We start from the raw sequence: 15,822 nt of genomic DNA, 5'->3' as shown, positions 1-15,822 counted from the left end.
TACACTGACGGATCTTCAGACCCGATCTCCAACCACATAGGCTTCGGAGTCCATACCACACAACCAGTTATATCCACACAATTTTACCGACTCCCTAACAACCAATCTATATTCACGGCCGAACTTATGGGCATGGCCTCATCCCTGCATAACCAACAATCTAAAAACAACAAAAAAATCCTAATTCTCACTGACTCCCTTAGTGGACTAAAAGCCCTCCAAAACAAAAATACCAAAAAACGACCTAAATTAATAAACCAAATACTTAAAAGCTCCAACGACCTAACAAAAGCAGGCAAACAAATAACCTTCTTGTGGATCCCCGCCCACGTAGGAATTTACGGCAACGAAAGCGCCGATAAAGCAGCTAAATTATCTCTCAAAATACCAGAAATAAGCCTAAACCTACCCATCTCAAAATCAGAAATTAAAAGTGTAAACAAACAAAAAATAACCAAAAAATGGCATAATCAATATCAAAACTCAAATAGCCAAATCAAAAAAGTGCTCAGAAAACCACTAGCCAAACCTCAAATCCTACACCCCTCTAAAAAAATTGACAGATTAATTACAAAACTCCAAACAGGACACACGAACCTAAATAACCACCTAATACAACTCAAAAGACACACCACAGGCAACTGCCCCCACTGCAAACAACCCGAAACCACAGAACACGCACTCATCCACTGCACCCACTACCAAACACACAGTACCACACTACAAACCACCCTCAATCTAAATAAGGTTCCTACTCTAGATGAAATACTAAACCCTCAAAATAAACTAGAAAACTTCAAGGCCCTAGGCGTATTCCTAATCAAAACAGACATAATTAAGCGCATCTAAAAACTAATTAATCTACCAATCCAAAATCCAATAAACATACAAACACCCACCTCACCCGGCTCCCTTAGTTCCCTCCTCCACCCACCTCGGCATTAATTCCAAATTTAAAAATTCCAAAAATTCAATATAATTAACAACCCCTAAAAGCCCCCTCTTGGGTTGCAAACACCACTTTCACCCTTTTCGGAATACACTAAATGTTCTGGCCAGTGCGAAATACGCTACAGTCGGAAAGCGCACGTTAAATCTTCTATATCAGACAGTCAGTCAGTTAGTTTCCAACCACACTGACTGCTATGCTACTTATCAAGTCAGTTTACTGGTAACATGTTAGGTAGTGACCACTTCCCCATAAACATAACCATAGGAAATACAAACGTACCAATCCAAACAGAAAACCAAGAACCAAAATTCCATTACAATAAATCTAACTGGGACCAATTCCAAGATATCTGCAACGAAGCTAACTTAAACGAAATAGAAAATAATGATCCAGAAACCTATTGTAAAAACCTAACAGACTATATAATAAACGCAGCCAAAACCTCCATCCCCTTCAAAACATCTAACACAAGCAAATCGACAGTACCATGGTGGAATGAGGAAATAGAACAGACTAGACATAAATCAGCCTTTATTAAGCAAAACGCGACTACAAATATTTAAACATACCCCACGAACTAAACCACCAGGTTCAAAAACTAGGCCAAATAGCCAAAAGTAGAGACTGGAAAAAATTCTGCGAAGGTATAAATAACCGTACCGATGCCAGAACGGTCTAGCGCAAAATCCACGCCATTAGAGGCTTAAAACGACATAAAAGAAACCCTAACATTGACAACTCAACCAACCGCGCCCAAAAAGCAAATAATCTCGCCAACCACTTTTCGGCCGTTAGCAGTAACACCAACTTCAGCCAAACATTCCAAGATAAACTTAAAACAGAAAACAAACCCACAAAAGAACCAAACAATAACAATCTGGAAATAAACCAACCCTACAAAATGGAGGAGCTCCTCTACGTAATCCAAAACAGGAAAAAGGGCACAGCCCCAGGATTAGACCTAACTTCTTACCAAATAATTAAAAAACTCCCCCTAAAACTACTCCAGGCACTATTCAAACTATACAATCTCATCTACCTAAACGGACAGGTTCCTACTCCCTGGAAACAGGCCCTAGTCATACCAATCCCTAAACCTAATAAACCAGCTAATCAAGCTAACTCATATAGATCAATATCCCTAACTTCAAACTTATGTTAAGTACCGGGTAATGGAATCAATGGCTAAAAATAGATTACAACATTACTTAACCCAAAATAACATCATAAACCCAGATCAAAGCGGTTTCACTCCTGGCCGCTGCACCCTAGATAACCTCGCCCGACTAGAACAAGATATTAAGACAGGACAACTAAATAAACAATATACCACAGGCATCTTCTTAGACTTCTCAAGCTTTCGACATGGTATGGCACGATGGGCTAATACAAAAACTTTTAAAAAATAGGACTCAAAGGTCAGATAATAAACTACATCCAGGACTTCCAGGACTGACCGTGGGTATAGACCAAACTCTATCGGACCAATGTCCCCTAGAAAATGGCACTCCACAGGGCAGTATCCTCAGCCCCACCCTCTTCAATATTATGATAAACGATCTATTCGAGGGCCTATCCCCTAAAGTAAACATATCAAAATTCGCGGATGATGGAGCCCTCTGGATCCGCACTAAAAGCATGAAAATGGCCCAAAAATTTACTCCAAAAATCTCTTAATAAAATACAACAATGGGCTGACAAATGGGGCTTCTCCCTTAACTCAGAAAAAACAACAGGAATAGTATTCAAACATAAAAACATGAAACCCGCCTCCCCAATTCTCTAGCTAAACAACCAAATCAAATCAAATTTCAAAACCAAACCAAATTCTTAGGACTTATTTTCGATGAACATCTCACCTTGGATGCTCACATCCAAAACCTAAACAACTAAATGCAGTAAAGACCTAAACACCCTAAGATGCATAACTGGCTCTAACTGGGGAGCCTCCAAAGATACCCTCCTCTCTCTCTACATATCACTAATTAGATCAAAACTAGACTACGGCTGCGCCATATACAACACCCTAAACAACTCTCTATCTAAAAAAACTTGACTCAATACAATAATATCAGGCTCTCGAATTAATTACACGTAACCCAACATGGCACCTCCTACACTTCACTTCAGGCCTTGACGGGGGAAATGCCACTAAGTCTACGCAGGGAACAGCTAAGCTTAAATTTCTGGGCCGCGTCCCAATCAAACCCTCTCATCCAAAACTTAATAAACCAAAACATCAGCCCCAAAAACCAAGCTCTAGCTCGTAAACACCCCTTACTTACCCCAATATCCCAAAGAATAACAAACTACCTAAATGAACACCAAATTAATAATCTTAAACAAAACTGCAATCAATCAAATATCTTCACCCCTAAACTTAAAATACCCAAAATAGACACGACACTAGCTAGACAAATAAATAAACAAACCGACCCACTTTACAATTGCTTTTGAAAAAGTCGCAACCGATATTGAAGGTCAAATTAGCTTTCAATGTCTTTCAGTTAAAATGTTCACAGCAACTGAGGAAGAGCTCTCTGTAGTGTGATGAAATCTGGTACATGTCACCCTCAGAGTGAGGCATATTTTGTTTCAAACTTAAATGAAGCTGGTATGCTCGTAACAAGTACTTGTACCTTTACAAATAATCATATTATCATATCACTAGGACCAAAGGCCCACGTGAGCACACAGTTGATGAGTTTATACTTTCACCAGAACAATCTGGAAGTCTGAACATGAAATTTAAGGATATCATCATACATGTGTTAGAACTGATGTTTGTTCATTAAACAACTTAACATCTAAAAAGAATTATAGATGAAATTGAAAAAAATGTCTTCTCCAAAAGTACATGCCCATAGATCTCAACTTTAAGGAGATAATTACAACTAAAATGACACAGAATATTACTACAGCTATCTGATATGCCCAGGCTAACATTATTTACCAGAAATAAGACATCTCGAAAAATTGCATCCGGATACCTTCCAGATACCTTCCGGATACCTTCAGCAATGTTCAATTTTCTTGGTTAGTTTCCAATATATATTTAGGTGTTTCACACTTAATTGAACAAAATGCACCCCCAAGTTGGGACATTTATTTGGAATCTCAGAATGAGGTATCCGGTGCTGGATCCTTGGACACCCAGATTGAGGTATCCGGTCCCGGATACCCGGATTCCAGGTGGCATACTTTCAGGTGAGGTGTCCATGCTGGATACCCTGGATCTGGTATCCGTCAAGGTATCTGCCACCGGATACCCGGACGCGTTTTGGGTAAGTGTCCGGAGGTATCCAGCAGGTATCCGGATACCGGAATCTGCATTTTCTGTGTATACAGATGGTGGGTGAGGTGCAACAGTATTGAGACAGATGGTGGGTCAGGTGCAACAGTATTGAGACAGATGGTTGTTGAGGTGCAACAGTATTCAGACAGATGGTGGGTCAGGTGCAACAGTATTGAAACAGATGGTGGTTGAGGTGCAACAGTTGTCAGACAGATAGTGAGTGAGGTGCAACAGTATTCAGACAAATGATGGGTGAGGTGCAACAGTATTCAGACGGATAGTTGGTAAGGTGCAACAGTATTGGGAGAGATGTCGGGTCAGGTGCAACAGTATTCAAACAGATGGTGGTTGAGGTGCAACAGTATTCAGACTGATGGTGGGTGAGGTGCAACTATTTTGAGACCTGTAGATAGTGGGTGAGGTGCAACTGTATTCAGACTAATGGTGGGTGAGGTGCAACTGTATTCAGACTGATGGTGGGTGAGGTGCAACAATATTGAAACAGATTGTGGGTGAGGTGCAACAGTATTGAGACCTGTAGATGGTGAGTGAGGTGCAACAGTATTGAGACCTTTAGATGGTGGATGCGGTGCAACAGTGTTGAGACAGAAGTCCAGTGAGGTGCAACAGTATTGAGACAGATGTTGGGTGAGGTGCAACAGTATTCAGACTGATGGTGGGTGAGGTGCAACAGTATTAAGACAGATGGTTGGTGAGATGCAACAGTATTCAGACTAATGGTGGGTGAGGTTCAACTATTTTGAGACCTGTAGATAGTGGGTGAGGTGCAACTGTATTCAGACTGATGGTGGGTGAGGTGCAACAGTATTCAGACAGATGGTGTGTGAGGTGCAACAGTATTGAGACAGATGTTGGGTGAGGTGCAGCAATATTGAAACAGATTGTGGGTGAGGTACAACAGTATTCAGACCTGTAGATGGTGAGTGAGGTGTAACAGTATTAAGACATGTGTCCAGTGAGGTGCGACAGTATTGAGACAGATGTTGGGTGAGGTGCAACAGTATTCAGACAGATGTTGGGTGAGGTGCAACAGTATTGAAACAGATTGTGGGTGAGGTGCAACAGTATTGAGACCTGTAGATGGTGGGTGCGGTGCAACAGTGTTGAGACAGATGTCCAGAGAGGTGCAACAGTATTGAGACAGATGTTGGGTGAGGTGCAACAGTATTCAGACTGATGGTGGGTGAGGTGCAACAGTATTCAGACAGATGGTGGGTGAGGTGCAACAGTATTCAGACTGATGGTTGGTGAGATGCAACACTATTCAGACTGATGGTGGGTGAGGTGCAACTGTATTGAGACCTGTAGATAGTGGGTGAGGTGCAACTGTATTCAGATATATAGTGGTTGAGGTGCAACAGTATTGAGACTTGTAGATGGTTGGTGCGGTGCAACAGTATTGAGACTGATGGTTGTTGAGGTGCAACAGTATTCAGACAGATGGTGGGTGAGGTGCAACAGTATTGACACCTGTAGATGGTGAGTGAGGTGCAACAGTATTGAGACAGATGTCCAGTGAGGTGCAACAGTATTGAGACCTATAGATGGTGGGTGCAGTGCAACAGTATTGAGACAGATGTCCAGTGAGGTGCAACAGTATTCAGACTGATGTATGGTGAGGTGCAGCAGTATTCAGACTGATGTTGGGTGAGGTGCAACAGTACTCAGACAGACGGTAGTTGAGGTGCAACAGTATTCAGACGGATTGTGGGTTAGTTGCAACAGTATTTAGACCTGTAGATGGTGTGTGAGGTGCAACAGATTGAGACAGGTAGACGGTAGGTGAGGTGCAACAGTATTGCAAACTAGAGTCACGAGCTAATATTATGTTATGACCTAGAGGGTGGTATGTCAAAATGACCCGGGACCGGGTACTTGAAACTGCGATATCTCTGTGACCTTGCACAGCAGGCAAGGTTTGTTGTCAAGCAGATAAAAGTGTGCAGCGTCGTACTGGCTGCACTCTATCAAAATACCTGGTGTGATTGTCCGACGGATATACAGATATTCTGCGCCTTTCTATCTTTGTCTTTACCTCCTTTCAGCAGGTGGTTATGTATGGTGGAGGAGTGGTCAAGATGTAAGTATCGCTTAACATTGACATCATATTTCATAACTGTAACTGCCCTTTACCCAGGTGATGTATTTCCTTAACCTCTTGGGAATGGAGTAACCTGGTCAAAATGTATAAGTTTGCTCTATTTCAGGGACATCATACCCAGCACCAAACCCAGCACAAAACCCAGTACAATACCCATCACCACACCCTGTAGCATACCCTGCACCATACCCTGTAGCATACCCTGCACCAAACCCTGCAGCAAACCCTGTACCATACCCTGTAGCATACCCTGCACCACACCTTGTAGCATACCCTGCACCATACCCTGTAGCATACCCGGTAGCATAGCCTGCACCATACCCTGCACCATACCTTATACAATACCCAGCACAATACCAAGTAGAATACCCAGCACCACACACTGTAGCATACCCTGCACCACACCCTGTAGAATACCCATCACCACACCCTGTAGCATACCCTGCACCACACCCTGTAGCATACCCTGCACCACACCCTGTAGCATACCCTGCACCAAACCCTGTACCATACCGTGTAGCATACCCTGCACAATACCCTGTAGCATACCCCGTAGCATAGCCTGCATCATACCCTGAACCATATACAATACCCAGCACAATACCAAGTAGAATACCCAGCACCATACCCTGAACTATACACAGTAGCATACTCAGCACCATACTTTATACAATACCAAGCACAATACCCAGTAGAATACCCAGCAGCATACCATATACCATACCCTGCAGCAAACCCAGGACCACACCAAGTACCATATCCAGCACCACAGCCATCACCACAACCGATACGACACCACTCACCTCAGCATCACCACATCCAGCACCATTCCCAGCACCACACCCAGCACCACACCCAGCACCACACCCAGCACCACACCCAGCAACACACCCAGACCCAGCACCACACCCTGCACCACACCCAGAACCACACCCAGCATCATACCAATTACAACACCAAATACCATACCCAGCACCATACCTAGCACCAGACCAACCACCAGACCCACCACCAGACCCACCACCACATCAACTACCACACACAGCACCACACACAGCACCACACCCGTCATCACACCCAACACCAGACCCAGCATCATACCAAGCATCACACCCAGCACCACACCCACCACCACACCCAGCACCACATCCAGCACCACACCCAGCACCACACCCAACACCAGACCCAGCATCATACCAAGCATCACACCAAGCACCACATCCAGCACCACACCCAGCACCACAACCGGCACGACACCACACACCCCACCATCACCACATCCAGCACCATACCCAGTACTTCACTCTGCACGATACCCAGCATTACACCCATCACCCCACCCAGCACCATACCCATGATCACACCAAACACCACAACCAACACCACACCCAGCACCATACCCAGCACCACAACCATGATCACACCAAACACCACACCCAGCACCATACCCAGCACGACACCCAGCACCACACACAGCGCCACACCGAGCACCAAACCCAGCACCACACCCATGATCACACCAAACACCACACCCAGCACCAAACCCAGCGCCACACCCAGCACCACATCCAGCACCAGACCCAGCACCAGACCCAGCACCAAACCCAGCACCACACTCAGCACAACACCCAACACTGATAACTTTGGACCACATCCAGCACAACACCCAACAATTTAGTCAAGCTTGCAACAATAGATGAAAATGCTGAAAACTTTGGACCACATCCAGCACAACACCCAACTATTCAGTCAAGCTTGCAACAATAGATGAAAATGCTGATAACTTTGGACCAAATCCACCACAACACCCAACACCATACCCAGCACCACACCAAGCACCACATCCGCACTATACCCAGCATCACACTCAGCGCCATACCCACCACCACACCCAGCATCACACCCACCACCACATCCAGCGCCATACCCAGCACCATACCCAGCTTCACATCAAGCATCACACCCAGCACCACATCCAGCGCCATACCCAGCACCACACCCAGCGCCATACCCAGCACCACATCAGGCATCACACCAAGCGCCATACACAACACCAAACCAATCACATCACCAAGTACCACACAAATCACCACACCTAGCACCACACCCAGCACCATGCTGATAACTTTGGACCGCAGTATAAAGAATAATACTGATTAACTATATACAGGGAGTCGATGTATAACGAGCGTCCTGGTCCTGTTGAACAAAATGAGCAAATGATAGAAACTAATTTCAACATTCCCCAGTAGTATTATAACGATTTCATGTAGCAGAATATGTGTGTGCACCGTAAACTGATGTCAAAACACGGCTACGGGTGTGATTCATTTTATTAGATGAGGAGTATGTATGGTATACTTTCTTTCTCACCCTTAAATGCACAATAACACTCAATAAGAATCTTGTAAATTATGACAATTAAATTGAGAACATGATACTTCATTAGGATTACCTTATACATGTATAGAGGATATGTATACGTCAGAACATGGTACATTATTAGAATTACATTATACATACATATAGTTTATGCATACGTCAAATCAAAATACTTCTTAGGTGGTGTAAAACGTGATCAATAGATAAACATAATAATAATAATATATATTTACATGTGGTAATAAGTAAACATACCAGAAGTATGTAGGTTACACTTTAGTCTGTCGCGACTACATGGCCAGGGCTACAGTACCTATAAATATGGAAATTATTCTAAATGTACAATAACACTAGCTTCCTTACACAATGCTCTTGCACGTGTGGACATTATTATCAAATCAGTGCTATTGTTTATACATATTTACAGATATGAACACAACACTACCATAAAACACAATTAATTACTAAACATACTAAAACTATCATAAATGTCCACACACTTACAATACATTTAACACATATATGACAATAGCCTCATAAACATGTTCAAACAACACCCTGTCCAGGAGAATCAGACATTGACTAAATCTCACACACATCATAACAAATACCTTATTTAACGTACACCTATATATAATCTTATTTATGAAAAGATGGTTTATATATGTTTGAGTATTTAATTGGAAACATACCTTGACTTTACAAAATCTATAAAATGTGCCCACTTGCTGTCGCCTGTCAGTGACTTGTCTGTGTAGTGACTGAGGTGCAAGTGAGGGTTAAAAAGCATGCAAAGCTGACCCTAAAGAAAACAATAGGGTCAACCACTCAACCAGAACATTTGCCCTGGCTGACACAAAGGAGCTGATAGGGTAGTGACTGACCCAAGCATAACTAAGTTAAAAGGAGCAGTATCAAATCGTCATTAAAATCCCTAAAACTCATACTGCAAACTAATACTAATACTATATACTAAATACTAATATTAAATACTAATACTAAATATTAATATTAATAATAATAATGACTAATGCTAATACTAACTACACTGTGTATTATATACACTATATACTAATACTGACACTAAGTGATTTACTGGTTAGTTGACAGTCAAACAAAACCTGTAACTGCCACAATCATATCCCAGGACCGCCCGAGAGACAGTTCTCAGCTATATCATGTGGGGTCAATCGCTTTTAACATGTCTAAGAATAAACTCATTTTAAGGCACTTGATTGGTCAAAACCAGCTGCCCTGGTAGGTTTTTAGGTTTAACAGCACCATAACTATGCTCTTCGATTTCAGCGATAGATATGATTTGTTACCTAGGTGTTGTCATAAAAAGCTAAATGTCTCAACATTCCAGTTTCTTAAATAGTAGAAAAAGTGTGTTGAAATGTATCTACGATTTGTTTTATTGGACACAATATATGCTCTGTAAATTGTAGTAAACTGTAAATACTCCTGCTGCCATGTAACTTAAATATATACTCTTCACTAAACGAAACGCAAAACGGATATTTGGGGCCATAAAAGCAAAACTGAGCGGACCAAGAGATGCAAAATGATGAGGTTTAATTTATTATAGTGTCAGTGACAAATTCCCCTGATCAAAATGATCAGAACAAGGACATGCTAGCCATTAGTCGGGAAACACGTCGACTGACCGATCTTTATTCTGCTGAGCTAGTCAGTTCTGATTAACTTGACAGTCGCTATGTCAGCAATTATGCTGTTTATATAAGTACCTGGCATTTGCTATGTCAGCAATTAGGCTGCTTATATAAGTACGTCAGCTGACCAGTTATTATCTGCCGAGTTGGTCAATATTAAAACGCAGAAATTTTATACATGTAATTATGTTATCTGTATATGTTTTGCATTGTCTATCAAAACTATATTTTAATGGCGTTTCACTTTATTTTATGTATAAACTCCTACTTTATTCATGTCAGACACCTGGTGTTATCACTGATTTTCAGTGACCCATTCAAATAATGTTCACCAGCTTTTTTTTTACAGTCAATGGAATCTGTTTCATTGGATAATCGAGACAGGTTTTTCTCTGGCATTGACGTTTTATATTTATTTGAAATGGGTCGATATTTCTGCCTGGTTTTGCGAGCTAGGGCCTGGAGTCTGGAGATTATGTTAGTTTTAAGGATCTGTTGGATTTGTTGGTTTTGTTGGGTTGAGGCAGAGAAATTTATTGTTAGATGTTCTCGGGGTATTTCGCCTGTTAGTGCCTGAAGCGCTATGTGCGGTGTGCCACGCTGAGTGCGTGTGATTATCTTGAGTGCTTGATATTGAATTAAGTTTAGTTTATCGGTTAATGAGGAGTTTAAGGTGTTGTATATTTGGCATCCATAGTCTGTTTTTGATCTAATTAGTGATTTGTAAAGAGATTTTAGGATCTTCTTGGAGACCCCCCTGCTTGGAACCTGTCCGGCAGCTAGTGTTGTTTAGGTCTTTAGTGCATCTATTTGTTAGGTTTTTAATGTGAGCACCCCAGGTAAGGTGTTCATCAAAGATTAGTTCAAGGAATTTGGTTTCTTTTTGGAATTGTATGGTTTTTTTGTTTTGTGGTATTTTGGGTTGTTTGCAAGCCTAATTCAGTGTTTGAATGCTATCCCTGTTGTTTTTCTGCCTTTAGTGAGAAACCCCATTTATTTGCCCATATTTGAATTTAATTGAAAGCATTCTGCAGTAATTCTTTAGCCATATTTATGCTTCTGGTGCGGACCCAGACATCCATCATCCGCGTATTTGGAAGTTTGAATATTATTGGGTATTCCCTCGAATAGGTCATTAATCATAACGTTGAAAAGAGTTGGGCTTAGAATGCTACCTTGAGGTATGCCATTTTCTAAGGGACACAGGTCCGATAAGCGTTTGGTCAATACCCACGGTTATTTTGCGATTAGTTAGGAAGTCTTGGATATAGTATATTTTTTGGCCTTTAAGTCCTGCTTTTTTTAGTTTTTGTATTAGCCCGTTATGCCTTACCATATCGAAAGCTTTAGAGAGGTCTAGAAATATGTCTACTGTGTATTGTCAGTTTAGTTGGCCCGTTTTGATGTCTTGTTCTAATCGGGCAAGGTTGTCTAAGGTTGATCGGCCTGGGGTGAATCCATTTTGATCTTGGTTTATTATATTGTTTTGGTCTAGATGGTGTTGGAGTCTATTTTTGACCATTGCCTCCATGATTTTACATAAGTTTGAGGTTAGGGAGATTGGTCGATAGGAGTTTGCTACGTTTGCTGGTTTGTTCGGCGTTGGTATTGGGATGACCAATGCCTCTTTCCATGAAGTAGGAACCTGAACGTTTTGGTAGATGATATTGTATGGTTTAAGTAGTCATTCCAGAAGGTTTTGGGCTAGCTGTTTAATTATTTGGTGTGAGGTAAGGTCTTCCCCTTTGGGCTGTTCCTTTTTTTCTATTATTAGGTACATGGAGTAGTTCCTCTTGTGTATATTGTTGGTTAATTTCTAGGTTATCATCTTTCGGTAATTTGAAGAATTTGTTTGATTTTTTAATTGTTTTTTGGAATTCCTCAGGGAAGTTACTATTACTACAAATGGCTGAGAAGTGGTATTCGAGGTTATTTGCTTTTTGTTTAGGGTTTGTCGAGTTATTTATGTTAGGTGTTTTTTTTGGTTCGTTTAATACCTCGGATTGCATGTAATTTGCGCCATACTGTTCTTGCGTCTGTGTGATGGTTTATTTCTTCGCAGAATTTTTTCCAGTTTTCGGCTTTTGCCGTTTTGACTAAGCTTTGTACGTCATGGTTTAATTGATGTGCTATCTTTAGATATGTGTAGTCTCGTTTAGCATTATTAAATGCGCTTTTGCGTTTTTTCTATTTATGTTTTTATTTCCTCGTTCACCAGGGTACTGTGGCTTTGCCTTTTATTGGTGTTGTGAAGGGGATAGGTTTTTTTGCTATGTTGAATTTTGGTTCTTGTGGTTCATTTGGGGTTTGGATGATTATGTTCTTCAGGTTTAATGTGTGTCACTGTCCAGTTGTATATGTTGACAACGTTTATTTTTGGGTTGTGATTAGTTATTTGTATACCATTAGCTTCTAGATTTAGAGTTTAATTGGTATTTCTTTATGGTTTATGTCCTCCCTGATATATATGATAAGGCCACCGCCTGCTCTACCTGGGCGAGATTTAACTCTGTTGAGTCTTACCGAGTAATAATTAGGTAGGGTGTATTTTGATTTTGGGGAGAAGTGGGTTTCCTTAACGCATATGATATGAGGATCTAGGTTTTTCCGAAAAATAATTTTTAATTCGTGGCTGTGGGCGGCCTGTCCATTGGCATTCCACAGTAATATGTGTAGTCCTTCCATTATTTAGAGAGCTTCGAGTTTCGGGATTAAGTTTTGTTTTAGCGTAGGTTTTTGTGGTTTTCAAACGAGAGACTAGTAAGATTTAGTTTGGAAGCCACTGTGTGAAAGGACTTAATGTTAATGTTGGCGCTGGGGGTGTTTTGTTTGAGTATATATGCTAGTAACACTGTAAGGTTGTTTAGGGTTTTGACTCCTGCCTGACTTGGTGTTTTATGGTAATGTTTTTGGAGGGTTTTGAAGAAGACAATCGATGTGTCGAGAGGGTCATATTCTGTTGTGAGTGAGTCTTCTTCGCCTATGGTTTGGGTTGAGGTGTCCATGTTGGTTTGTTGTGTGTTTATTTGCGTGTTGTGGGTTGCTGTTGTGTTTGTTTGTTGGTGATTGTGGATTTGGAGGCTGCGATGTTTGGTTCTTGTGCTTTTTTGGGTCCGGTAGTTGTTGCCCTAGTGACTGTGGTGTTTTGAGTGGTCGGTCTGAGTATGTTGCTTGCTCTGTGGCTTGTTGTCCCTGCGGCTGTAGATGTTGTGGCGTTGTTTTGTCTGGAGAACTCTGCCGTTAGAGATCTCCTGGATGTTGTTGTGTTGGGTGCGCTGAAGGTATTTTCGGTGGGTGTGTCCCAAACAGATTTTATGTTTTCTAGATGTTGTGTGTGTTGTTGTGTTGGTTTAGGTAGTGGTATGATGTTTGGCTGTGGCCTGGGGAGAAGTGGTTTGGACGTGCGTGGTGCTGGTTTTCTTGTTTGTAGTTTTGCTGTGTCGATGTCTATGTGTTTGTTTGCCTGTTGTGTAAGGATGTATCTGTGGGGGCAGTGATTTGATAGTGGGGTGTGAGTTATAGTTAACACAACCTGCCTGCTTTTAAAAGCAGCTGACCGATCTTTATTCTGCTGAGCTAGTCAGTTCTGTTTAACTTGACAGTCGCTATGTCTGCAATTTTGCTGTTTGTATAAGTACCTGACATTTGCTATGTCAGCAATTAGGCTGCTTATATAAGTATGTCAGCTGACCAGTTATTATCTGCCGAGTTGGTCAATATTAAAACGCAGAAATTTTATACATGTAATTATGTTATCTGTATATGTTTTGCATTGTCTATCAAAACTATATTTTAATGGCGTTTCACTTTATTTTATGTATAAACTCCTACTTTATTCATGTCAGACACCTGGTGTTATCACTGATTTTCAGTGACCCATTCAAATAATGTTCACCAGCTTTTTTTACAGTCAATGGAATCTGTTTCATTGGATAATCGAGACAGGTTTTTCTCTGGCATTGACGTTTTATATTTATTTGAAATGGGTCGATATTTCTGCCTGTGTTCTGAAGTCCCCGAATTTCATTTTTAGCTCAATAGCATTTATCAAATATGCTGAGACAACTACAAAAAAAGTGTTTTTGCCTGAGACAGAAACTGCCTCCGTTCCCGCCCCGGTAACCGCCCCCGCCCCTGCACCCGCCCCCGCTCCCCTACTGTGTTGCAAAACGAACATATATTTAACACGCTTTATTTCTTTACTTATAAGCAGCATAATCTCTGTACACGACAGATTCAATTCAATTTTATTGTATCGTTTTCAGTATGAACAAAATCAGTGAATTCGTTATCATGTGACTGGATTTCTTGTCCATCACTTGATTGTCATGTTATCTGCAGAGGTTCAGGACAACCTGTCCCAAGGGAAAGCAAAAGTCATCTGAAATATTTAATGTACCGAGAAAACAATACAATGTATGTGAAATGCTGGACATCCTCATTGATAACATCTATGTAGAATTTAGGGGTAAGACATCTAGGCAAGAAGTAGGCATCACCTTCTTGCTGGTCTGTTTCTTTCTGCTTGGATTGACAAAGTCAAAACAAGTTAATTTGGCCATGAGGTTTAACTGAAGCTATAAGTTATATCGATGATCTTATATCGTTCAATAACCATCAAACAGCCAATTCTCTTCCACTGATTTACCCTCCTGAACTAGAAATAAAGGTAATCAGTGATCAGTGAAACCGCCTCGTCTGTCTCATGCTCTTTCTTCAGAAATTTCAAAGAGCGTCATCCCATTCTTGCTCAAAAAGTTGTTTCATCAAGGTAACAACATTCAAGGCCCCAGTAAAGCTTTCAAGGGTTTTATGGTAGACATGTGGTGGACATTTCCAAATTTGAGCATCGGTGACCAAAATTATGCCCTCTGCTATTCCCTCTTTTTGACTTTGACCACATGTTCCTGTGTATTTTTCAGGTGAACAGTTAACTAGCCTTTGCATGTGTTTGTGACGAATGCCACTAGTTGGGCAGGTTGCGCTCACCTATTCGCGAACACCTGGTACCATCACTATTTGATAGTGATTATCAACAGTCGGAATTGTACAATCGAGATTACTTGTGGACTTTCCGTTTCCTGTCAATACTTTTGTGCTCTCTACCAATGACAAGATAACGCAAAAACGACTCTGAAAGACATTCAACAGATTCCTCTACTCTTTTGGCCAATTATTTGGCATATGCTTCGACAGCATCCATAATGAGTTTAAAGTTGTGCTCCCAAATGGTAGCAGGTTCCTCACGATACTCTGGTCCATATTTAAATATCTGACGAAGGTTGTTATTGTCAACAAGAGAGAAGTCACCCATGATTATATGACCTACAGGCTTAAAGAAGTATGATGAGTCTTGGTAGCCACAAGTAGTGGAATTTACATCTTTGGCTGCCAAGTT

The 15,822-nt window shown here is 41.3% G+C and overlaps 1 protein-coding gene across 1 annotated transcript; it reads right to left on the bottom strand.

Annotated features, from left to right (window-relative positions):
• Window positions 1-7,572: 7,572 nt before the first annotated feature.
• On the bottom strand, window positions 7,573-8,486 carry LOC139450250 (probable ethanolamine permease EutH). The gene is made up of 2 exons (XM_071231928.1): window positions 8,190-8,486; window positions 7,573-8,010 (listed from the first exon to the last, which is right to left on the bottom strand). The coding sequence occupies exons 1-2, from the start codon at window positions 8,484-8,486 to the stop codon at window positions 7,573-7,575; spliced, it is 735 nt and encodes a 244-aa protein (XP_071088029.1).
• Between the last annotated feature and the right edge of the window lie 7,336 nt (window positions 8,487-15,822).

This window comes from Haliotis cracherodii, unplaced genomic scaffold, assembly GCF_022045235.1.
Source record: "Haliotis cracherodii isolate W230 unplaced genomic scaffold, xgHalCrac1.p SCAF_8, whole genome shotgun sequence".
In the NCBI taxonomy this organism is placed as follows: Eukaryota; Metazoa; Mollusca; class Gastropoda; order Lepetellida; family Haliotidae; genus Haliotis; species Haliotis cracherodii.
Note: the sequence above shows the minus strand (reverse complement) of the source record. Positions and strands in the feature narration are given on the sequence as shown.

Excerpts from the sequence above, each read along its gene's own strand:
- LOC139450250 (XM_071231928.1), bottom strand. The coding sequence starts at position 8,486 with ATGGTGCTGGGTGTGGTGCTAGGTGTGGTGATTTGTGTGGTACTTGGT. Across the intron at positions 8,011-8,189 it reads GGTGCTTGGTGTGGTGCTGG|TTATCAGTGTTGGGTGTTGT; the intron begins GTATGGTGTTGG and ends TGTGGTCCAAAG.